The sequence below is a fragment of the Falco punctatus genome (assembly GCF_963210335.1).
Source record: "Falco punctatus genome assembly, chromosome: 5".
In the NCBI taxonomy this organism is placed as follows: domain Eukaryota; kingdom Metazoa; phylum Chordata; class Aves; order Falconiformes; family Falconidae; genus Falco; species Falco punctatus.
Window position 1 is genome coordinate 21,287,301 of NC_137584.1, and position 26,881 is coordinate 21,314,181.

A 26,881-nucleotide genomic window follows, 5' to 3' on the forward strand; every position below is an offset into this window, starting at 1 on the left:
GTGCCCATAGGGTCCCTATCAAATGTGAGCCTTTAAAAAAATAATTTCTTTCTTTCAATGCCTGCTCAGCACACTGAAATTGCAATCTTGGTTCACTCCATCAGAAGCATAGTCACCAGTTAAAAAAACCCTCTTAGTACAAATCCTGCAGTCACTTGGCCAGTAAGTTACTATAGATCATCTCTCTTTGACCCTGCAAATGTAATTTAACAAACTGTCTGCTGCCACACAGGAAACATGCATTACACTGCAGTCTTTTCTGAGATGAAAGGTTACTCCAGATGGGAACCACAAGAGCCACACACTGGATTAGGAGCCAATGAGAACTAGTTAAGTGGGAAACCCTGTGGGAGAGGAAGTCTTTAAAATAGCCTCATATGATGATTTGGCTGCTCTGCTCATCACAGCCAAAAGAATGCTCTTCATTTCCCATCACATGGAGCCCTCTTCTGAGTATCAGTGCTTCAACGCTTCCTGTCCTTTTCCTGTTTGATCATTATTGCCTTATTTTGCCTACTCTTCCAAGAGAGAGGTGATATAATTTCCTTTCTTTACCAGTGGGAAATAAGACTCGTGGTTCACTTCTTTCAGCAGTGTGAATCAACCAACTGTAGGGTTTTAGTTCTTCTGGTAGACTGCAGACTGCTCAGTGACAGGTGAAGTATTTAATGAGGAGAAACAATCACTTTATTAAGGAAAAGACCTGGAGATTCTACCTAGAAATTACATGAATTCCACTTGTATATAAGGTAAATTCTACCAATTAAAAAATGCATTTTATAAAAAAATTATATTAAAAAAATATGGAATATATCCAATAAACTTTAAAAAAATCTAAATATTATCTCTGTCACATTTTCAGATGAACTCATATCTTCAGAAAGTTTTCTCTTTTTAAGTGATTAAATGACCTTTCTTACAATTTCCATTTTTTGGTGACATAGCAAGTCCTATTTATTACTCTGAGGACTCTTAAAATTTTGGCATATTAATTCATTATAGACATTTTCTCCTCTAAAACTACTCACTTTATATGGAATTTTCATTTTTCTCATATATCTGATATCTTCAGCTTGACATGCTGTCTTTTTCTTCGCAAGTCACTAGTTGCTGTACTCTAGTGCTTCTGTTTGGAATCACATTTCTGCTTCGTTTTCTAATTAACTGAACATGATAAAACCACATCCAGCTATAAAATTGCCTGTTACAAATTTACAGCTTATGCAGCCCTAGTTCTCAGAAACTATTGATATAAAGCTTAGCATTAGTTCTCTCTCTCTCTCTCTCTTTTTTTTTTTTTTTTTTTTAACTTCAGCCCTAAAGATCAACTCACTAACATTTACCTGGTTCTGTTTGGCGTCTTCCAAACCCAGTAACAACATCATAGACATCTTTGATTCCTTATCTTCATTGGCTCCTTTTCATAGAGAGATGTTTGTCAGAGGTTTACAGTTCATTAAGGACTAGGGAAAGTGCTAATTTCTTGACTAAACCTTACACTTTTAACATTTGAATTGTTACTATAAAAACAGATGTAACAAATTACAGTGACAGTTATCTTGTAAAATTATACTGTATGTTGATGTATTCAGCTGGTCTCTATTAACATCAGTGAAACAAGAATAACATTTTTTTTTTGATTCACAAAATAACATTTGTGCAATACACAGGAGGATAATCTAGGTGCAGTAAATCATTGATGAGACACAAAAGTGTGTGGATTCTCTGACATCCTGAATCTGAGTTGCAAAACTGAGAGTGTGTGTTTTCCTTCATTTTTAGGAATGCTAATGTGGGTTTCCTTCCAATGAGACAATCCTGCTGTAAAGGGAGTAATTCCTAAGAATTTTTCCTGTGTGGATGAAAAGGTCTTTCTTCTGGGCTAGATGTTTAATACAAAATAATGGTAAGGGAAAAACATTTAAAAATATAGTTAAAAGGATTATTTGTAGTACAATTTTTCAAGAGATTCCTAGTAGGCTGTAATGCTACATTTTAAATACAAATTGGGAAAAACCCCAAATTCTAGGCATAATTGCTGTTACCATAATGATTTAAGCATTTTCTTAATACATTGTAATTTAAGGTTCCATAAGTAATTTAAATTTTATTCCTGTATATGAAGATTAAATTTTATTATAACTTAAAAAATAAATAAGAAATATAACATTGTTGTATTCCTTTCTATATAGAGACTTCATAGATTTTCATTGTACTTGACCTAGCCCTTTAGTTAAATTGTTTTGAAAATGCCACTAAATTATTTGGATTTTTTGACATTTGTATTAACCATAAATGTCTGCCTTTCAAAAATTACTTCTCAACTTTTCCTTTGTTTCCTTGTTTTTTAAATGAATAGGAGACAGAATGAAATAAAAAGTAAATCATATGTACAGCTCTACTCATTGTTTTACAGTTCTAAATTGTTAATACTTCTAAATTGTTAATACATAAATGAAGCAAACTCAAATTCTGAATATCAGATAGCTAAAATATTTTTCCTTATTTAGTTTGAGAACCTGAATATTGCATCAAGCTTACAATCAGGATAAGGATACACAATTAAAAATAGGAACACAAGATGGTTACTTCTGGAAATGGAAAAAAAGAACAGCATTTCATCTCTTAGTACATCTTAATTTAGCACCTATGAAATGATTTTATAAATACAAATCTTACACAAAATAATTGAACACTAGACACTATGTCACAGCATCTAAAGAAAAATAAAAAGGGATGTGTAGGACAAGTGAAATTTCTGATTGACCCTGCAATTTCATTCTACCAGGTTAACATTAAAATCATATATCAGATTTAGCACCATGACTAAGATCCACAGTTAATTTTCAACTCAATTCAGATAAAACAAGCCATCCAAGATTATCTTTCATAGTTGTAAAGGCATGGAGGTTTTCTGAATCTGCTTATATGAGCAATTCCAGAGTACAGTCTCTTATGGCAGTTTATTTACAATTTATTCATGGTTACTTCTGCAGCAAGAGACTTTTATATAAACATAAGCAATATATTTAAAATTCATTTAAAAAAAAAAAAAAAAAAACTAAAAATAAACCCTTTTTGTCTAACAGGATATGGTTCTAAAAGTTCATTCATTGGTTTTAGATTGTGATGGCCTGTCATGGTTTCAAATAGTTTTAAGAGCAGAGGAACATAGCTGATCATGAAAATAACATAAAGTCATTATATTGATGAAGTACATTTGCTTGAATCATCAGATTCATATTACCGAAGGTTTTGCTTTACAGCAAGCACATCACAATAGGAAACCCAAGTGAAATGATTGGGGTTTTTTTGGTTTGTTTGTTTTTTTTTTTTTTTTAGAAGCCATGAGAATATTGAAAATAAATATATTTTTTTCAGGATAATGTTATTTATCGAGAGACGGAAATTTTGAAAATACTGTAGCACATTATTATCTTTAAAAGGTACTTAATGGAAGTCTTAGCTATGCTAATAAGAAAGTGTGAATTTCATACAGTTTGCTTGCCTGGCTCATGTGTATCACAGGTAGACTTTAAACCTTCTGTACTATTTATTAGGTTCGTAAAGCTGAGCTGAAAATGTCATGGGGAAAACCTAAAATCACTGTTGGAACAATTTCCCATCAAGTTATTTAGCATTTGGATATTTTGTGCAAAATGAAATAATGGAAGCAAATACTAAAATGAAAATTGTAAACAGTCATGCACATCTGTTAAAGCTAATAGGGTCATTGATACAACTACGACACGGGGATAGTCTGCTTACAAGTAGAGTGTACAGAGCACCAAGTCAGCCCACAGGAACTGTCATCTTCTTCATCAGCCTTCACATTTACACATGTGCAGAGAAGAGCAAAAAACTTAGTTGCTGAATCTATTGGAGGAAATGCAAAAACCTAATTATTCATAATGGTTTATGTTGCATAGTTTATTTTTATTACACATAATATCTCAATTGTTTTAATGAAAATAACAAAATAAAAGGTCTGAGGTAGGAATTGATTTTTTGAAGCCTTACATTGGGGAACTAATTAGTGAGCACTGCTCTTTTGAAAGTAATCATAAACATTTTAAAAAAATATCAGTCCTCTCTTTTTCCAGTGTAGGAGCTGATTTCCAATGTCCCAGATTATTTATAATGCAAGCAGTTTTATAATCCTCACTATGTTTTTAAGAGTAACTAGAGCCTCTGACATGGCCTGCAAATATTCAATTCAAATTCCAATTATTGAAGAAATTGTTCTGTGGGACACACAAAGACCAACTTATTCAAGTACTTTCTTTTAGATTGATCTGTCCATAAGGACATCACCAAAAAGAATTAAATCTGTTGTATGTGAAAAGCAGCATGCACATACATCACCATTCTGCATTCTTTTGCTTCTCATCTGAAATGGTTGGTTGACAATAAATAAGGTGTTTTATCATTATCCTTAGCACCTGGAAAATGGTCTAGTGTAAGTTCAAAGTGAATTATTAAAGGCATTTTAGGATTTGTGAACTCGATAATGGTATTTTGTGAGTGTTCATTATGCTGCAATTTAATATTACTACAGAAATTGATTTAAGAGACTGGTAACGGCTTTAGGATGTAATTTACAATCATGAAAGATAACAAATCCACACTTTACGGGTGTGTCAGCAGTGTTTTGTAAAATGTATTTAAAGAAGCTAATTAAACTTTGTAAGGCCTCTTGTGGCATTGTAATCTTTCACAAGCTTTAATCTAATGAGCCACTGAAATTATATTCTACTCAAGAATAAAGTCAGATCTTACTTAAAATTGAAATGTAGTTGTTTCCAGGAAGAGATATTTATAATAATCTGACTCAAATAACTCTAAAATTGAGTGTGAGTTCCAACATTACAGTGAGGTAGACAAAGTGCTAACTTGCATTATGTTTAATTGATCTATAGTTAATTTCTTCAAAAAAGAGGTGGTTGGACTGGAAAAAAAATCAGACAGCTATGTAATAGTAGGGAAGTAAATGTTCAGTGGTATGGGAGACAACAATTCTTGCACCAAGGTAGCACATTGATACAGCAGTGTCAGGCAAGTGGAGTTTAGGTGGGCTGGTATAGTATTTACAAAACCTGTAGCAGAAACTTGAAACTTGACTGTCAAGAAAAACGAGTACAAAAATAGAATATCAAGTACTTCAACACTTAATTTTGGTGATTTGAAACTAAGTAGGGGAAAGAAGAAATCTTTCTTGTACCTTTAGATGTCACTTAGGACACACTGAACACTTGTTGAATCCCAAGAGTACACCCAGAACAAACACAACCGGTGTTTCACAAGGTGCTTCCTGTCAGTTGGCTGCTGCTTCTTCTTGCGGTGTACTTGTATATATAGTGAATCCATGATTTGGAGTCATCATTAACTCATGCTCCAGATATTTTCACCTTTTTTCTAGAAAACTACAGAGATTAGGAGCTATATACATCTCTGAATAAACAAATCTGTCTAGAAATAAATTTATTTCAACCTAGTATTTTCATGAAGCTTGTGCTGTCTATGATTTCATTAGATTTCCAGTTTTCACATTCATGTGTTCAGACTATAATTATTATAGTTGAATTCATAGTTTCTTTTTTGAATTGTATATTGTTTTTGATAACAAAGTGTTGTTTAGGCAGTTAATGCAGCATCTGACAACTGGTGTATTTGTGGTAGTGCCCTCTAGTCTCAGTTACTGTCAAGATACACAAAGCTATTTCTCCTTGCAATATTTTGTCTACTGAGAATTTCTGAAGGTCTTGTTAGAATTGTGAAGATTTTTTTTTTCCATGAATTATTTATTTTTTCAAGCTGGGAAGTCTTCTGTTTTGTTGTTGTTGTTATTTCATATTGGAAGAGTTGGTGTTATATCTGTCAAAAGGAGTAACCATGATGCAGAATAGGCAAAAAGAGCCAAGAAAACATATCCATGTTTGACAGTGATGCTTATGTTGAATGATTGAAATCTAGCTGCTTTTATTTTGACATGCCAGATTTCAGTGATTCATTTTTTTTTACTTGTCATCTCATAATATTTTTAAATAATCTGCACTGAATCGTGATAAAATCTGAAAAATCCTTTCATGAAAATCCATGGTGAATGGATGCTGCCATTCAGGTTTCCTTCAAGATAACTATTCTTATAGCAAAAATCTTTCCAATAAGTAATCTCTCGAGTTGAATTCTGTTCTTCCTTTAACTTACAATGACATTGTAGAAGTTAGCCCCACATAAGAAGTAAGTATAACTTATCAATCGCTCCTAATGCATGAGTTGCCAATATATGCTATATTTCCACTGTTCTGAAGGCCTTTAGTGGTTCTGTATTTGTCAAAAGTGATTTTGTCAATAGAAAATAGCTGTGGTTTTAGATGTTTTCAGCACTGACCTCCAGTAGTTTAGCCTTGTATTCTGCAGCATTCGATAGATTTAGAATTGATCTTTAATTGCATCATTACTGTTTTCTATTGGTATGTGTCTATGTAATTGTCATTCACAGGTCTTAAAGCCTATCTTAAAGCAACTGGTCTCAATGAAAAAAAAAAAATAAAAAATCTTTTGTTTTAGAAGTCATAACTAATGATGCCATTTCTGAGTGGTAGTTATCTTGTGTTCCTGAATGTTTTATATACATGTTGATTTAAGTTGCTTTTTTGTCAGTTCGGGGCTATAAATGTTCACATAGTCAAGATTTTGAGTTTTTGATTGTTGTGGTCTTTCATCACTTGTGTAGCTTTTGTCATTGCATCTGCTACTGTAAGGTTCTGGAAACCTGTGTTTGTAGGGTTTTTTATTATGATTTTACTGTGTTCCCTACTCACCAATCAGAATAGATTTAAAAGTTCTCCCAGCATAGCTTACAAGTTCAGAAACTGGTTATGTCCGGGCCACACCATGTTGCATTCCTTCATGCAAAGCAGAAATAATTACAAGAATTGCATGAGGTTTTTTTCCCTTTCTACTTCTTCTCAATGATTTCAGAGACCTGAGTGTGTCTGTGAGATTTTTTAATATTTTTGTTGTTTGTGGTGTTGGTTGGGAGTTTTTCATGCCTTCCTAGCCTTTTAAAAGCCATTTTAAACATTGATGGAACTCTACTATAATTACTGTTACTTCTCAACTATTGTTTTCTATCTGTAATGGATACAATATACCACAAAATGTACCAGATGCAGTTTTATGACAATTTCTGCTGCAGTAGCAATGCCATTTATACTCCACAGAAGACAGAAATTGGATGTTATTTGTGGGTAATCTTTTATATGGCACAGGCAGGTTTCTCTCTGCCTGAGTTGAAACACAGCCTAAGGTACTGCATGGCAGTGGTATGTGTCAAAACTGACTTTGGTCTTTAAAGAAAAAATTGCGCATTTTTTCACTGAAAACAGATAAGGGGGTTTCTTTCTAGTGAAGGACAAATTTTCCAGGGAAGGAATAAATGAAAAGTAAACCAGTAAAGTTCATGGTAGTATTATACCCAATATGTAAAGTAATTACTTTAACAAGCTAATTAACTTGAATGGACTGTCCCACTATTCCCTTGTCTCCTTTACTGAATTGCCTATTGAAGCTTTCTGTAAACTTAGTGCTCTGTTTGCATGGCTGCAAATAATTGAAGGCTGCTATTGTTGGTTAATCTAGAATCTGAATCTGCTTTAATTGCTAGGAAATATAATGAAAGGTTCAGGATGCCAGGCAGTAAAGAAGGATACATAACTCATAGATCTTTTTTCAGGCTGTGAAAAAGTAATGCAGTGCGTGAAACTACACTAATGAAAATGAGCTGTTTAGTGAAGAAGAACGGACATTGAGGGGCAATAAAATATCTAGGTTAAAACAACAATGAATAGAGAAACTATGGAAGGAATGTGCACAATAATGTACTTTTGGTACACTGCTGGGACTTGTAAAACAGTCTGTAGATGTTAATCAAAATTTATTGACTTTTCATAGGAGTGAGGAAACTAAGGATTTCTGTGAAAAAAAATAATCTTATGCAACATGGTCCAATGCTTTTACGGAGTTAACTTTGAATTGTAATTGAACCAAAATGATGCAAACTTACCATTCATGAGAATGCAGTTGATGCAGCCTGGTTCAGAGTGAAGGATAACTACACAAAAGATATTTCACATCTTGATTTTTTAAAAATATATCTGAAATCATTTATCTTGATTCAAGAAGTAACAGTCCTATCTGCTTGCAATAAATAAAGAAAAAGCTCTTGCATACATTTTACTAAACACCAGATATATATACTCTGAAATCTGTTTTTAGTAATATATTTATAACTCTTCTGCAATCTATAAATATAATTTTAAGAATTCTGTATTTTCTGTTAGAAATAGTTGGGCTTATTTGTGTTAGGAAAGTAAGTTGGATGAGTGTCTTATGTCCAATGTAGGCAATAAACCTCATAAAGCAGTATGGGGAACTTGAAAATACGCGAAAAATTGATGAAACAGTACATCACTCATCATGTCAGCAATAAAAAATAGCAGGCTCAAACTCCATGCTAAATTACCACAGACCAAGACTGCTTGACTAAATGAACAGGAATACATATAGCTAAATTGAGGGTATAAATATTTACTGTGTAAAAAAGAACACTGAAGAAACTTACGTTCTGGTGGAAGTGGTGTTGCTCTATAGTGTTACTGAGACAAGGGTCTAGTTCATGATAGTCACATAGTTTAGCAATAAGGAAATTGAGGATTTTCTGTTCCCAAATTTCAAAATAAATAGACATTCACATGGTTTCCAGAATATGCATTATTGTAAACAATTATTATGTGGTTTAACTCTGATAGCAGTTTAGCAGAGGAAGTTTTATCTCTCTTCACCCCACTATTCAATATTATATTGGCATTAGCAATATAGACCAACTGAAATTAACACTATTTTATATATGTCTAGAATCTGAGTGGCCATGGCGTGTCTTTGGAAATCATTTCTTCTGATTCTCTCCCACTGAACCTTCACCAATTTCCTTTGCCTTTTCCATTTATTTGTTTGTTTGTTTGTTTGCAAGTACAGCAGACAAAATTTAGAGGGGGCATATCCACAAAACCAGAATGCATCTGTTTCCTGATACTCTATGAGGCTGTGTATTAACAGTCTATGTACAACTAAGTTTGTTTTGGGGAACTTTTTGGTTTCAGTAGCAATATGTATTATTTGAGTCTATACTTACCCTATTGCTTATTTTGTGGTTTGTGACATTTAGGAGATATTTTTTTCCCACTGACCCAACAGATATTACTCTTGCTTAACAAGCTACCAAAAAATAAATCAAGAGGCTGTGCATAACATGCTGCTCCTTTCCTTACATAGTAACAATATTTTAAAGTCAAATCTGGCAGCTTCATAAAATGGAAAGAAAAAGTTTTAAATCAGTATGGGGAACTTTTTTTTTTATTTCAGTTCTTCATTGTTAGGCTGAAATTTTCTCAAAAGAAGATGCATTCAACATTTTATGTCAAACTGCCACAGATACTCTTTGTCATGTTATACTGCTGACACAGAAATATATGTCCTTATATTATAATTTCAGAGAAAGGAGACAAGTTTTGTGAGGCTGAGATACCTAAATGTCTATTCCTATTAAGTATGGTGGTCACATGGTACTTTTGTTTAAAGTTGTTTCCTGATAATTATGAAACATAATACTTGGAGAGGGAATACCAAGTTTTTCTGTTTGCTTATAACTGGCATCTTAAATTGCTGTGTACAGACAAACTGTGAAAATAATCCCAAACAGTTAAGAATATATTACTGGAAAATGGTGGTGTTCCACACTACCTTTATTGTTGGGAGAGAATTTTGTGGTTCGGGTAGAAATAAAGTTAATTTTTGCTAATTAAAAATAACCTAAACAAAAAATCAGAGTCTTTTACTTAATGTTTCAATGGTAAATACAAAATAATATGGTCAATGTAAGTAAAACATGCTAAAAATGTAGATAAATCAACTTGCTTGGCAAGATATACTAAGGATGTATGCATTTGCCTTAGCTCTATGTCAAGATAAATTTTAGAATTGGCAGGAAACGCAACAAACTTAGAAGTTAATCCAGTATCAACAAAGACCTGCAAGGGTAATTTTACTACTTGAAAGTATCAATGAAATGCACACTCTCAGTCAAATAAGTGAATACAGTGTTATTTGTCTAACTGTTCATAACATCCTTTAAAAAAAAAAAAAAAAAAAACAACCAAAAAAAATGTGGTAGAGCACAAAGCTTCCATCCCAAGGGAAAACCTACTTTTTAGAAATACTAACAATACAGCTGGGATTACTACATGGTGGGTTGGTTTACTTGTTTGGTTTTAATTTTGCCACATGAAGATACTGAGACAATTGTTTGCTTATTTTCTTTTTATTATCATTACTTGGCTGAAGTCATGCCAGTGTTTCATCTGAGTAGTATGTTTGCTGATCACACTTGAATTTTCAATTCCTTTGCCCAAATTCTGGAACTATGTCCACATGAAGATACCAGCTGATATGACTTTCAAAGATGCTAGGTGTCAGCATCTCAGTAGCCACATTGCGTTACACAGTGAACAGGCAGAACATTAAAACATGAAAATCAATCAATCAATCAATCAATTTTCCGTATATTCACTATTCTATATATTCAGATAGAAACATTTATAGTGCTTTTCATAAACATGAAAAAACTCCTAATGCCAGATAAAGCTAACGTTGCAAGCTCACTGCATGTGGACTTCTTATAGACTTCATTGGGAATTCAGTGTAGATCATGTATTTTCAAAATTCAATCCTAATTTTGTACTAATCAGTCCATAAACACTCATCTGAAGTTGCTAATCTTTTTAGTCAGATGAAGACTGGACTGGTTCTTTAAATTCCCATATTAAAGACAGAAGTGCACCAGGCAATATACTATTATTTGTAGTAGCTCTATCAAGAAAGTCTCAACGGAGATACCATTTCTTGTTGTAACGAAATCTCTATTTTCCAATATATATAATTATAATGTTCTAATGCTAAAATACTATATCATGCTCTATAAGTAAGTTAAAGTTTCTATTAGGAAGAATTTATATATGTGGGTCATTTTTGATACAGAATATTTTAATACTAATTGTATTCCTTCCGTAGGAAGATCGGTGAAAAAATTATCTTTCACAAAGCAAGTTTCAGAAATAAAAGACTTAATATATGAATTACATGATTATGAGATAATGAAGACTTAAAATAGGAAAATATTGAACAGGTATACCAATTAAACAAGGTTTCAATATATAGTGCTTGGGGTTTTTGTTGTTTTGTGGATTGGTGTGTTTGGTTTTTTTTTTCTTTCTTTTCAAATAAACAGAAAAGCAAGATTGGAATTTAGATTTCACTAAATGTCAGCTGATAGAAAGTGAAAGAGACAATATTGTATGACATACTCAAAGTTGCTGACTGAAGTCTTGTAAACACATTGGTTTAGAGCAGAGATTTAACTAGCTTGTTTCTTAGAATGGCCACGAGCAGATGTTTATGAAATGGATATAAAGAATAGGAAATACACAGATAAGTTCTTTCTGCCTTTACCCTCACAGATTTTAACAGGCATCATTGCTGAACTGAATGGTTCATCCAGCTATCACAGTTAAAAACTACTGATGGACTGTTCTTCACTATTTTTAAATAATATTTATGGCTTTTGACTTCTATTGTGTCTTTTAGCAGTGACTTCCACATGTACTACATGAAGACGCTTTCAGAGATGATATACATAATGATAAAGAAGTGAGGAATCAGAATAAAATACAGCTTGACTGTGGCAATATGAGCTTTCCTTGTACCTACTAGACAAGCTCAGGCTTTTTCATTCTGATTGAGTTTTTCTTCCAACAAAATGACGACAGTCAAAAAATTGGAATTTCTTATATTTAATATAAAAAAAAATGACAGATGTTATATAATGTTACAGTATGGTTTATAACATGTTTTATTCATGTCAGTGAAAACTGGGGATCTGAATATTAATTTCACTCTAAAATTTTATTTTTTTTAAGTAATGCTAAAACCCTTAATTGCTTCTGTGTTGGTTGTTAGTTGCACTACCTTTTCTTGTAAAGTTTTTGTCTCAGTCCTATGATAAGAGGTCTTCTGGATAGTCCTGACCCATCTTGACATGAAGGTTGGCTTGTCTTCAAGGCCTTGCTCAATCCAGGAGAGGTAATAATATGATTATATTTGGTAATATCGGGTAATATGAATGATCTCCTTTTAATGCTGCTATAAACAGTGATACTATTTTGTTAAAAATTTGATTCATTGTATGGGATGTATGTATCAACATACATACATATAGATTCAAAGCAAGACACTGTTTACTGAAAAGAGTGAACTGCATTGTTTATGATGTGGGCTGCTGAATGCAAATGGGAGTGGGATAAGAATATGCACATATGCAGAAACACAGAGATAAAAAAATCATATGTGGAGTATACAAATAGTCCCCATACTTGGTAGGCCTTGGCAGCACGGGATAGTATGTAATAGAACAATAAGGGATAATGTAATTTAAAGAGATTGTTTCATACATTGTTGAGTCCTGTGATGACTGAATCTAGTGCTGTCCTGTGCTGTAGACTGATCCTGTGGAGCATGGTGCTTGTTCACAGCAGTTGGTCAGGCTCTTATGATATAGTTATGATTTGTTAGTCATGGGATTGTGTTACTTCTGTAGAAGAGGCATAAGGTTGGTTTTATATGTAATACATCTATTTTTAATGTAGAAAGGTGGATATGCGTGTACATATGTCTAGCACAAAACTGACCCATCTGATTCAGGCTAGAGGTGTTAGAGGATCATGGGGTTTTATGGCTTTATAATTTTTGTGAGCACTAGGCAAGCAGCTGCCTACTTTTAGACTGGAAATATTTCTTCCGGTGCTGTCAAAATGAGTCAGGATGACAGAATTTTATAAGTACATACACGTGTGCATACAAGGACTAGGTTATTCAGGAAATTATTCTAGAATGAAGTTCCTATGATGCAGTAGATGACAGATATCTAGTATCAACACATGCTTTATAGGAAATTCATCTACTTTACAGTGAATACATCCAAAAGGATAACAGGATTTAAACTCCTTGAGACATCTTCCTTGCTATAATGAAGAGATTCTTATTAGTATTTCCTTAGAATATTATGACAGTATAATTCTGTGTGAAAACATGCTGCCTAAGAAGTTTGCATAAAATGGCGTGGAAAAGGATATGTGATAGCAGCCCTCACAAAAAGTTACTGCAAGTATCGGGGTTAGTAAGCAATTAGAAATATCTCTGCTTCCTATTTGCCAGTATATTTGTATCTACTTTTTATCTAATATTATAGAATAGATATATAAGCAACACAGGAAAGTGAAATCCTTCTGATCTTTCTACATTACTGACTTAATATGTTTTGTATACAGATCAATGATCTCTCTTTTCTGCTCTCTGTATGGGCTGTGATTCTTGCATTTTCGTTTTATAGTAGTCCATTTTTCTGTTCACTCCCATGGCACCTACACCTTGTTGAGCAAGATATCCTGTAGCCTTTGGAAACTGTGCAAGAACTGTAGGTTGAGGAGAATTCTAGGTGTCTGTTTTATAAGCTGTAGGTGGTTATGCATAAAGTTAGTTGTTAACTGCTTACTCTGTTGCCTTTTATATACCAATTCTCAGTGAAGTACACTGGATTTTGAGAGGAAAAAGACACCTAAAGTTTTTTCCACTGTCAGCTGTAGGTAAGACCTTAGAGCTCGATTCAGATTAATTTATTCAGATTTATAATTAGGCACATGATACGAAATGCAGAAACCTAGCATATGTCTAATTTCCAGGTGACATCTCTGAGCCAGGCTCTTCAGATCGAAGGAGGTACAAAGTCAGGTAGACTCCCATGCCTTGGGCTATCTGTGACTGTTGAATGTAGGGTTTTATTAATAACAAACTCTTTTCGTACTCTGCCATATAGGTATTTAATTGCTAGACCTGTCACTGTTTCTAAGCTCTAGGAAATGTAAACAAATATATGGGAAAATTAAAGTGCACGATACATAAGCAAAACATAATACTTCACTGATGGACAAAACCATGTTAGATGTATTACATTAGAGTATTATAAAATATCACTGCACAGTTCAGTTTATCTATCTTATTATATACATAGAGACTGAATAATATTTATGAAATGTCCTTATCCTGGTAATTTCAACCTCTGTTTTGATTAGAAGAGTATTGGAGTTTTATCGTAGAATCTTAGTAAACTCCATAAATCCAAGACAGATATTTAAAAGAAATACATGTTTTGTGAGATGCTATTACGAAACAGAAATATATTCTGATGACTTTTTTAAGAGGAAATGTACGTACTATTTTTTTTCCAGAAAAGAAAATAAACTGTGTACAGTCATATCCTTGTAAGACTTGAAATGCTGTCTATTAGCATCTCTTGCCCCAGCACTCTGTAACTGGGAACAAATGAGTTGTGTTCTTTTACCAGATATTGTTTGACTCTATTGTAGGTTAACAGGTTTTCATTGATTTATGGTCTGAGAGATTCATAACAGAAGATCATAAAAGAAGACAGAGAAACAATCATGAGATCTTTCTTATTTTTTATTGAACGTGTCAGATAGATTGATCATAAACTCATCTCCTGTAGTCACTGGAGAAAGTCACATTCTGGAAGGGCTCTTAAAAATTTTCTTACATTTATCTTTTAGGGACTGTTACTAAACATCCCCATATTAGGATGGAGCTTTTTAAATACAGAAAACTGTGGGGTTTTTATCTAAGTCAGAACAATGTGACTTTGGCAAAAGAAAATGTAAGAAAAAATAAACTATGAAGTATTACTTCCAGTGACTTTTTTTTTAATTATTTTTTTCCCCTCGATACCTGTTTTCCAGTAGTTATTTTATAACAAAGCCAAATGGGACACCTGAAATCTTTCATTTGAGAAAAAGGAACAACTCATCCAATATGAAATACATAGTGGAGAACACTTACTGAAGTAATGAAATCAAATTAGTTACACTGAATGGAAAAACATTTTTCAATTCATTATATTTGTATATTCATTTTAGCTTATTGTGAAAATCTTACAGTAGCAGCTACAAATCAAAAGACATTATAGAGTATTACAGAATAGTCTTTTTCAGCATGGAAGTATAGCATCTGATGTACTACAAAATTCCCATTCTACCTGTAATAGATTATTTTATATCATTTAAATGAGTTTTTAAGAATATTTATGTCTGAAAATACAAAATAGTGTGTCTGCATGTTTCTGTTTACCTTAGGTGTTGTGACTAAAAATAAACAACTCTGGGAGATTATCCTGTGCATGAAAAATGACCATTGTGCTGGCAAATAATAAATATTTCATAATAACATTGATGTTTACTGAACATTAATCTATACATCTGCTTTTTTGAAAGTATATTGCTAGATCTTAATCCTATATGAAGAATTCATAATAACTGAAAGTTAAAGAAAAAATAAAATTGGCAGCTAATTTTTAGATGAGCAGTTTCTTAATTTTATTGAAGAAATTAAAATTTCCCCTATATGGGTCACTGGGCAATTTGTTAAAGGATTAATAGGAACACAGTAAAAAATCCAAAGTTTTCAGAATGTTAACAAAAATGCCCATCTGGATTATGGCAGTAAAAACACTACAGCTGCAGTGCTCCTAAACAGAATACTGTGTGCTGTAAGATCTGTATTTTATCCTTACAGCTATTAATTACGCTCAACTGGGGAAGAATTTTTAAAGCAGAATTTTATCTTTGAAGTGCTCAACTACCATATACTGGTAGCAATAAAGAAGCCCACAATTTAGTTTCATATTTATACAATTGTGAGCTTTATAAATTTTTTTTATTTCCCTTCAGGACAGCTGCCATATTAACCTTAGGACCCTGCACTTACCTTTCCTAGCTCTGGATGGAAGAACTCCTTGAAAGCTATGGAAGAGTGGCTTGTAGGGCTCAGGGCCTGGGTTGAATATCACTGTATTGAACATTAAAATCTAACTGATTGCTGTGTCCTAGAACTTAATGTTCCGCTTTTGATGGACAGTGAAAGCCATATATCAGAAAAAAAACGCTAGATGTATAAGGAATTATTATTCTTTTATTCATCAGCTTGAGGGCAGTAACAGTCCTCCAGAGGAAATATATTCTGGCCAGAGTGCGGTGGAATGTTGTCCCTCTGATGTTTGTCAAATGTGAGAGCAATAATCAACAAAAATATTTGCTAATGCTGTTGAATCAATAAACAGAGGTGTTCTTAATAAAGCTCTTTTTCCAACACCATTCAAAAATAAATAAATTAAAAAAAAATCTTGCTTTTGGCTTTAACCTCCAGACAAACACAGAGTATGTGCAAGTATAAAATCCTGCTTGAAGTACAACCAAATCTGAAAAAGAGGCTGGAGACTTTTGTGCACAAAATTAGAATAATTACAGAGAAAGTGCAAAGAGGGTTATCCTCAGAGAATAAAGTTCTAAGTTATGTCATGTCCCATGAATTGAACTATAATAGCATTTGTATGCCTTGGATGATATTCAGGTGTTGATATTTACTGATCTGTTCAGCCTAGCTCTCACATTTTTAGGGTGAGATTCATCTCAAACTACTGTGGAAGTCTAAATACCTCAGATAATATGCACTCCCAAAGTACTTGCTCCTCTTCATTGACAATACAGGGAGCTTAGCTCAGATGGAGACCACTGCATACCAACAGCAGGAATTAAGTAAGATGAAGCCCATCTTTTTCTCCTCATTTCACCAGACCAAATAGTGTCTGAACTTGCATGTAAACTTCTGTCAGACAAATAAGAAACTTAACCTATGTCTTGTCAGGGTATAATTTGAATAATTTCTGAGAAAGTATATAAAATTTCTGCTAAAATTTCCATTTTAAGCTATCTGACTATGGCCTTATTTAAAACTTTAATGTAAAAAAATATAAAATGAAATAATTTTATATTAAGTGATAGTATTTTAGGTTTAAATAGATCAGTCATCAGCATGTTTCAATGTAACAGTTAATAAGTGCCATGGGAAGAAAATAAAAGGAGTGAGTAACATTTTACCAGACTTTGAAAATGTTCATCTTCGTAACTTCATCATATTTTCAAAGTTCCATATCACTGGCAAAGTAGTCTTACTTCTCTCTTTTTAATCATTCCATATGAAACATATATCCAAAATATTTACTAGTCAATGTTTCTTTATAGTACAATAAAGTTAGTAACGAGCTTAATGAATGTAGTAACTTCACAGTGGCTCCATATAACATGATTATGGAACATAGTCTTTTATTTAATGTTTGGTTATTTCATTTTGAAGAGGAACTTTCACAGCATGCTCTCATCTATTAATGTTTAAACCTTCTAGTTACAACAAGTATGAAAACTGTGCAAATAGAAATGTAGCATTCTTAGACTACTCAAAAGGATCTGAATCATTGAAGTTGATGATCTCTTTTTAAGACTTTATTCTTCGGCTTGTTCTTTTACTCATCTATATTTGTTTTCCATTCTTCCATCCTTCCATTAAATTTGTGTTTTCATTACAGCTATTTTCTTAGACCTAGACTGACAAAAATTGTCTGATATAAAATTTTGTGGCAAACTCATTGTGGTCCATCAGGCCTGAAGGTATTTGTCATTTTTTTCCAGTACAGCAAGATCCTTCTGGAATGCTCTTAGTCATCAGTTTTCCTGACTCAACTGAAAACACCTCTATCAGTCTCATTCAGCTTCCTAGGGACATACCGTTATCCTGAACAATTCTCAGGAGACTGTGTAGTGGTGCTTAGCAAGCCAAGACTTTCTAATGTGCTCATAGGATGTCTTTATACCATTAGGGTGAAAAGGAGATCACCCCAACACTTAAGTACTTGTTTGAATTCTTTCTTATCCCAAGTAATCTTAAGGTAAAATGAAAATGGAAACATTTATTCACAGTATCGAGAACAACCATTTATACATGGTTGTAGAAATAGGCAAGGAAGGGAGAGAAAAATCATGCTTGGTCTAATTACTTTAAAAGTGAAAATTAGAAACATCTTACCCTCCCCCTCTCTTTGCCCATCCCTGGCCCTGCTACTGAACCTTTTCCATTCCATGGAAAATTCCATTTTCTTCTTCAATTCCACATGAAGAAGAGAAAATTTAAACCTTTACCGTGAAACTTATGTTTAGTTCTTATCTAGGAGATAATCTGGCCTCTCTTATTGAGCATAATAAGCATTGCTTCATCTCACTGGGAATGCACATAGCCTTGTTGTTAGACCAGCTGTCCCCTCTTATATTTTGTTGAGTTGTCCCTTAACTTATATTTTAAATTCTTCCTTACAAGAGTGGTGACGTGCAGCTCCAGCTCTACGATACTCAGTGGGTCACCATTTGACTTTACTTTCCTGTGCTCCTGACACTAAATTAGTGCCGGCACTGACTCTTTCTCTTTTCCATGAACAGATTAATTCACTAAAATGTCACATGGATGTCCCAACTGCAGCGGAAGAAAAAAAACAAAAAACAAACAAACAAACAAAAAGGATAATTTTCTGCCATTTTAATTAATTAAATCAGATCAAAGAAATGCCAGCAAGATTCAAAGTTAATACGTGTAGAGGAGCAATACAGAAGAAAAGGATTGACAAAATAGTAAATGCATGAGGGGGAAGAGCAGAAAAAAATGTCACACTTCTTTCAGGCAGCAGCCACTTGTTAGAGCATCTTGTTTCTGTGTGAAACTGCAGCCACAGTATGCATGTTTCAATGTCAAGTGCTTTCTAACGCAGCTTATAAAACTATACATTTACAAACATGGGAAAATACAGGAAAAAATGGTGGCTGCCAGATATAGTTACAATGTTTTTGGTCTTACAGTGAGTTTGAGGTAATAGACTTCTAACATCCTTTTGAAATATATCTCTATATATAATATATATAATACAGAAAAAGAGGATATATGTATACACACACAAATTGTCTTCATATATTTGGTGCAACCATAGTACTTCACCACTTTGTACACTACTTCCTGTTATTTGTCAGGTAGCAAGTGGCGATCTTTGAAGTTCTTGTTTTGGTATGTATCTGCATGTTGCTCATACAGATATTTTAGCTGAGAGGACTTCAGAATGGAAGTTAGTTCTAAATGTAAAATTAGGGTACAATTTTATCTCTTCGGCTCCTAACTCAGAGACCTGTTATGGAAACTCAGTACATGTTTTATATTATTTCAAAAATAAATTTAAAAAATCATTAAAAAGGGAAATACTTCTGTGCTTAGGTGAATATAGAAATAGCAGAATTAATAAAAAAAATAATAATAGGTTTTGTTGGAAGCGTTCTGTGTATTTTTAAAATTTGAAATAGTCCTTATAGAGCTTGTATTTTCAAATCTCATTATATTTTGTTTAGACTTGATTAACTTTTTTCTAGAAAAATATTTATAAATATAAAAAATACAAAAATATAAAATAATATTATACTGTATTTTGGAACTAATAATGTTAATTCATCTGATAAGCAAATATAAAAGTTTGGCTGAACAGAAAATGGGGAAAACAGATAAATTAGAAAGACAAGTGTAAATGAACAGACATAACCCCCTCCAATTCTTCCCTGCATTTTCAATTTCATGAAAGTTAAGTATCAGTAGTTTCCTATTGCAAGAATAGGTTATCTCTTGGTTATATTCAAAACAATGTCAAGAACCCTATAAAAGAAACAAAAATTGGTTTATTTGTTCTGACAAAAACAATTATTTTCTTTTCTTAGCAAATCCACAATCAAAACGAAAATTGTTCTTCCTCTCTAGATAGTTTTCTTAATTTAATGTAAAATAGTTTGCTATACCTGAATTTGACTCAAACCATAACTATTGGAAAATTTTAGCTAAATAAAAAATCTTTTAGTAACAAACTGTTAGTAATATTTTCAATGAAATCTGTTACAATCTGTTGATAATGCTGCAGACACGTCATAGGATGTTCTTTTTCTGTATCTGACATACTATACATAATGAAAATATTACTCCTTCAAGACTGAATTAAACCAGAATCACTTATGTCTTGTATAAACAGTACGTTATTGTCTGTGTAAGGAAATTATGAAATAAAAATAAAAAATAAAACATCATTAAAAAAAGTTTATCTACTTCTCAAAGTAATCAACAGAAAGAGAGCTTTCTCTGCTGTCTCTAATCCTGCTGGAGCCAGACTGCCTTCAGACCTAGAATGAGAATAGCTGAGGTGATTTAATTGTTTGTCATCATTTCTTGTAAGAAACAGTGTTTATAAGCAGAGGTGTAGTACGATATTAATATAACTGTAAAGCTCTCAAAACCATGCCCTTTAGTTCTTCATGATGCGGTAGCAGGCAGCACGCACAGGAATTTATTGGAAGTCGGCTTTGTTCCATAGAGTACAGGTCAACATATAGTAAGTAGAAATGAGAGAATTTAGCTTTCCTGTGCAATCTTCATCCTGAGCGCTCAGGTAAATCCATCTTTATACAATGTTATCTGAAAAATTATGTTCTGTTTAGTTTTTGTTTTTTTCTCATGGGATTGCACTTCATCAGGTCACTGAACAATTGACACAGTGGATGAACAGCTATTTTACCTTTCTTGTAACCCTGGTTCAGTGCATGGCCTCAAATAGTGTTTAGCACAGAGTATTCAAACCTGTTACTTCTCCAAGTGATAACCAATTTTACCTCTCTGATGGCAGAAGCTAAGGGACCAGCTGACAGCAGTAGTGGAGATGAAAATTGAACACTTCTGCAAACAAGACCAAGTATTTCCAGAAAATGCCCAAATAACATTATATATACATGTGTATGTGTGTGTCTATGAAAACTCTATTAACGTAATTTAGATTAGATATCACTTCTCCTAGACAAGTCAGCTATCATATGCTGGGCCTTAAAATCAGTTTCTGAAAAGCATTACCCTTTTCAGAACAGAGGCAGAACTAGAACAAAACTGAACTTTTATTTCATTTGTATTACTCTGCAAACAATACATGTCTTCAGTTAAAAAAGAAGCAAGAATCAATATTCATTTTAGACAGCACTGGAGAAATAATAAGGATTAAAGCATGAAAGCTACAAAGGAGAACTTTGATATTAAGAAAATTGTTGTTTATCTAATCTCAATAATTTCTTCCTGATACAAAGTTCCAAGTCTACATCTAATTTTAGAGTTAATCTGTGCTTAAATATTCTGTTTCTATTCATGTACAATAGGAATTAATACTGTGGGTGCCCACTTGAAGCAGGGACAACTTTGCTTTAGTTACACCTAACAGAATGATTGAGTCCTACATGTTAGTGTTAGAAGAGGTGGTCACATTCACAATGCTTATTTCAACTCTGTAGTTTAGACTAATGCCTACAGTGTGCCCAGGATAGATCAGGAGACGCTAATCAGTCATGGGCAGAAGAGTGTCATGATGACGAGAGTGTTTTGACACTGGAACAAGTTACCCACAGAAGCTGTGGATGACCCATCATTGGAAGTGTTCAAGGCCAGGTTGGATGGGGCTTTGAGCAACCTGATCTAGCTGAAGATGTCCCTGCCCACGGCAGGGGGGTTGAGCTAGATGATCTTTAAAGGTTCCTTCCAACCCAAACTATTCTGTGATTCTAAGATTCTAATATTTGTTGTTGCTGCTAAAACCTTTAATAGTGTAGAATCTCCAGCAGGTATAGATGTGAAATGCCACTGTTCAATTAACTATTACGGATGTGACCAAACTGCTTGCTTTCCATGAATGCTCAATATCAAAAGTTAGCTCATAACAGTAAAGGCTACACTGAATCAGAGGACACAGACTGCATTAACACCAGCACACTGAGAGCATATGGGCACTCTAGTCAGAAATTGTGGTACATGATACACCTTTCAATTGGTAAAGCTCAAAGGAATATTCCTTCTTGTTCTGCAGCCTCAGAAGAAGCACTGTGGTGTTCTTTATGGGACTGGCAGAGATCATTGTCTTTTATTAGTTGAGCAGTAGCGTCCAGCCTCTCTACTGGCGACCTCAAATACATGACTTACAAGCCCTTCCCCATGGCATGGAGCTGCATTTTGTATACCAGAAAAATGAATGACCATGTGTTTTAGGACATCTCCCCCACATTCTGCAACTTGCTGCAGATATAATATTCCACTTTGTGGGGCTGGAAACAAGCTGTCCTTGATAGTACTGATTCTTACTTTTCTCTGAGGAGCACACCTGTAATGTTATTAAATATTTTGCTGTGTTTTGACATTTGCTGTGTGATGGACATATTTTATTTGACTCCTTTTCTCTGATAAAAAAGACCTAGAAATAAGTAAGAAAGAAATAAATCAGTTTTTCATACTACCTTCAACTTTTGTGTGAGTTAACAGATCTTCCTGCTGTAGCAGTTCAGGTGGCAATCTGACACTTTCAGCAGTAATCATGTCCACCTTTCTCTTTCACACACAGTTACCTGCCTTCCAGAAATTCCAGGTAAATGGTCAATTAACATGTACAGAGCAATTTTACATGAACTTTTAGATCTGCCATTAATGGAAACTCTTGACATTGTCCATGGGAAGTCCCACCTGCACATGGCGAATGCCATAGAATGAAGTATTTTGTGTTGGGGCACCACCTTTGATGCACACATGGGCCACAGAATTCCAGTCTAATGTCTCATTTGGAATTTGTTGTCATTTCTGAATTTGGGTACTATAGTGAAGAGGTTTTGAAATTTTAACAGAAAAAACCGTGTGTGGTACATTGGTTATAAGCTTGCTTCCTAAACCAGCCTTACAACTAAATTAGCCACTAAGTTATATTTAACTTTTTCACCCTTTTCAATTAAAACACAAACAGCATTGCTGATAAAGAACACATTCCTCTCCAGTACTCAGTAGCATAGGAATCATACAACTAAATTAGAACTCTGTTAAAATAACTTGCTCAAAGTACTCTCTCTCTCAATGTCCTGCTTGTTAACATTATCTTTCATAGTATAATGGGAAGATTTGAGAATGTTTAGCTGTACCTTGTAGAGTTCGCACAGATCTGAAAATATTTGTGTGTATTTGGTCCGGGGAAATATCTGTTTAGTAGAAATTTAACTAATGAAAGACCTGCCTTGAATGTGCTTTTCTAGTTATTTTAATTTACTCTTTTATTAATGTACAATTTAATTCATATAACAACTTAATATTGCAATCAGTTTTGCAAAGTTAGAAATCTGGAGTTCTGGATATAACAAATAGAATATTACTACATGTATATTTCATTTAAAAAAGAAAACCAACCCCCAAATCAGTATTTCTAGGAGATAACTTTGCGTACTTGAACAAATGAGTTATCAGTTCAGTGATAAGAACTGCAGACTATATATAGTAAAAAACTTTACATTTAGCATGTATTGTGTCAATAGCTAATAGCTAATAGAAAATCAAGTTTTTTTGGTATTCCACATGTGTTTTTATTTTTCCTTTTCCTTTTAATTATATCACAGAAGTTTCCACAGGTACATCCAAATTCTACGTAGCTTAGAATTAGCAAATGCCAGTCTTTATAGTGAAGAGATATTGAGAATGCCTGATCTAAGTAATTTCTAAAATAAATTATGCTCTAAAATGGCCTAAAGACTGTATGAAAGGGTATATATAGTATAAAAGTCCATTAGAGTGAGATGTCGAAACACATGTAGGGCTGAATATTTTGACCAACACCTGTAAGAACTATTGAAAGCCAGCTGGAACATTTTGAAATGCATAAATCCTCCTTTAAATGATCTATTCTTTCTTTCCAGCAAAGCTGTTAAAATAATTTTAAATAGTTTATTTTTTTGTTCCTTATTTTGTTAACAGCCAGATGAAGAAAATGAGATTATTAATGAGAACGAAATGTCTCTGATGCAGTTTGTATGTCCTAATGAAAAAAAAAAAATCTATTAAGAATTTCTGTATTTAAGTATGTCAATCTTATTCCATTACAGAAAGAAAGGGCAATCAGCCATGTCTCTAAAGAGACTCTCCAGCATCAGTATTTCCTAACATGATGGGTTTCCTAGTAATCTAGGATATCTGATGAAACTCTGCAATGTAACATTGCAATAGTGCAATGAAAAAGGCATCTATGTCACTACATGGTTTAATTTCAGAGAGACAAAATCTGAGTTCAGTTTTGGGGATTTTTTTAACTCTTGATCATATGTGCTATGTCTACTTTAGTACTGGCAAACCTAACCTCACACAACTTATATCTTAGCTGAGAATTTCTGATACAGATCATTTTGGGTTTTGTTTCAAATAAAAAATTTTTGAAAAAGGGAAACATAATTTCTTGTAGCTCTTCAGAGTTATTCAGAAAGAAGGAAAAAAAAACCCAAACCACCTATATCTGAAACTTTGATTGTGGTCATACACACAAGCCATCTAGTAAACTAAGACATGAATTTAGACCATATCAGGTACTTTGTGGCAACCACTTGAGTATGTTCATATTAACAAATGTGGTGCAATGACAGACTATGCTATGACCCAATTTGGTCCAAGATATTAGGAAAGTTTTTGTATTCACACTTTCTCCACAATATGCATAGTTAGTGCAAGCTGGTTAACTTGCATTCAGTTGTGCTTAAAATTCTCCTTTTTATTAAATATAGGTAGAAGTTAATATACACAGTCACAGTATTAGTAGGATAGTTATGTACCAATAATTTACCAACCAAGGCTAACATTAATTAGTGCCCATAACACTTATTTATCCTTTCTTAATACCTGAGATTTGGTTTTCTGTGAGGTAACTGACACAGCAGGGAGTCAGGTGATGAAGGTTTGTCATAATTAAATATGCTTGTGTTTTGCTGAATGATTTTACACATGCATACATACAAAACCACATGCACACACACATGCATTCACAAGATTGCTTTTTGTTATTATGAAGAAGTAGTTTAAAGATACAAATTTTGAACATAAAATGGATAGCTGTAATGGGAAACAACCCAAATTTCTCCATAATAGTTACTTAACTAGTAATAAATAAATTCAGATTAGATTACAGTGAATCACTGTTGCCAAATACATTTTAAACAGTACAACAATATTTTTTTTCTTTAAGAAGTGTACACTTGAATTTTTCCACCATTTATATAAGATTATTTTTTTTCATTTTCCAGGTTGACTGGTATGAATCTACCTTCTCCTGTTATCAGCAGTAAGAACTGGTTACGACTCCATTTTACGTCTGACAGCAACCACCGACGAAAGGGATTTAATGCTCAGTTCCAAGGTAGGAAACCTAGAAAAGTGCATCAAAAAAGACCTTTGCCTTTAAGCATTGCTAAAGTGGTGGTGAAGTTTGAAATTTATGTTTAAAAACCAAGAATGCAGTAAAAAGCTGACACACTACTGGTGCTTCTACACTAAGTAGCTGTTATCCTTGTGGGATCAGGTATCTCTAAGGATTTACTTTTGAAAAAAGTATCTGTGCTTCACATTGCAGTTTGCTCTAAGTATGTATTTGCTTGCTTACTTTTTCTATAAGCAATTGTTTTACATTCAGTCTGATCTTTGTTTTAAAACCATGCTTGGAATGCAACTTGCAGAAAGTCAATTCCACACAAAGGCATACCCCTATCTAAACATTGTCATCCTTCATTACTCAAAATCTAACTCGTATCCCGAAGCTGCATTCATCATCTGGAAATGTAACTCATCCTTAGCGTAGCTAAGCCTGTATTTCAGGCTCCTACTTAGATTTACATATACAAATTTAAAAGAAAAGAGGATGTCAGTGATGCTGTCAGTTGTTGCCTATGTTCAACCTAGATTCTCGTTAACATGCAGATTTTTTAGAATGGAACCTTTATTGATTATTGTACTTCATAAATCATTTTCCAAGATCAAAGACACTTTTTATATAGAAGTTTTATAGAAAATAGAAGAGATTTTTAATTTATCTGTGCTTTTGAATTCTGTGTTTACATAGGTATTTTAAATAATTTCACTCCACACACCATCACATTATTTATGAGTTTAGACCACCCTTTTTTCCTGAAACTATAATGCCTGTATGATGTTAGAAATTACAAATAAACTGCAATAATTATATGTTTCTGGTGACTATGACATGAATGTGTAATGGGTGTAAAACAATTTAACATACATAATTCTTTTCTTTAAAAAAAAAACAACTGTCAATTTTTGTAAAGAAAGAAATCTGTGAAATTCCATTTTATTTTGGCAACTCAACAGTAATACGTATTCTGTAACCCTTGGCACTTACAACATATTTTTACAAGGTTTACTGAAGATGCATATATAATACCACTGCTGATGACTATGAATTTAAATGCACTGTTTATGTTAACTCTGTGTCTTAAGCCTATTAACCAGAGATAACAAAAATAATATGGCCTCTCTTGCTGATGCACCAGTAAACTAAGAATCAACAGAATAACAAAGGAAGTTTGGGATAGAGTAACCAACACTGGAAAATTTTGTTCTTTTTCAATATATCTTATCTCTAGCTGAATACTCACCATGGAATTAGAGCTTTAGGGAGATATCTGGGGAGATATTATTTCAGAAGTATATCTGTTGCTCTGCATAATACATCATATATTGGGTGTAAGGGTAAACCTGACATCTATAATACAGCTCATGAATGACAAGTGGAAGTATCTTATCACAATTCAGATTCTTACAATTATGGAAATTTCTTAATTTAAATCATCGTTTTAAAATACAGGTGTATACAATTTACTGTATTAAATACAAGGTTATGTGAATTACATCGGCCACAGCTATCTGTCTTATCAGGGTCAATAGCAGTGTAATA

General features: G+C 33.3%; 1 protein-coding gene across 6 annotated transcripts in view; it reads left to right on the top strand.

Moving 5' to 3' along the window:
* Positions 1 to 26,881, top strand: part of CSMD1 (CUB and Sushi multiple domains 1) — a 1,231,811-nt gene that overhangs the window by 718,037 nt on the left and 486,893 nt on the right. For all 6 annotated transcript variants that reach the window (XR_013928146.1, XM_080387724.1, XM_080387722.1 and 3 more), the window contains one exon: positions 25,218 to 25,330. Coding sequence is in view for 5 of the 6 variants with exons in the window: in XM_080387724.1 (XP_080243850.1) it covers positions 25,218 to 25,330 (113 nt within the window). In the remaining variant the exon portion in view is untranslated. The remainder of the gene's footprint in view (positions 1 to 25,217; positions 25,331 to 26,881) is intronic.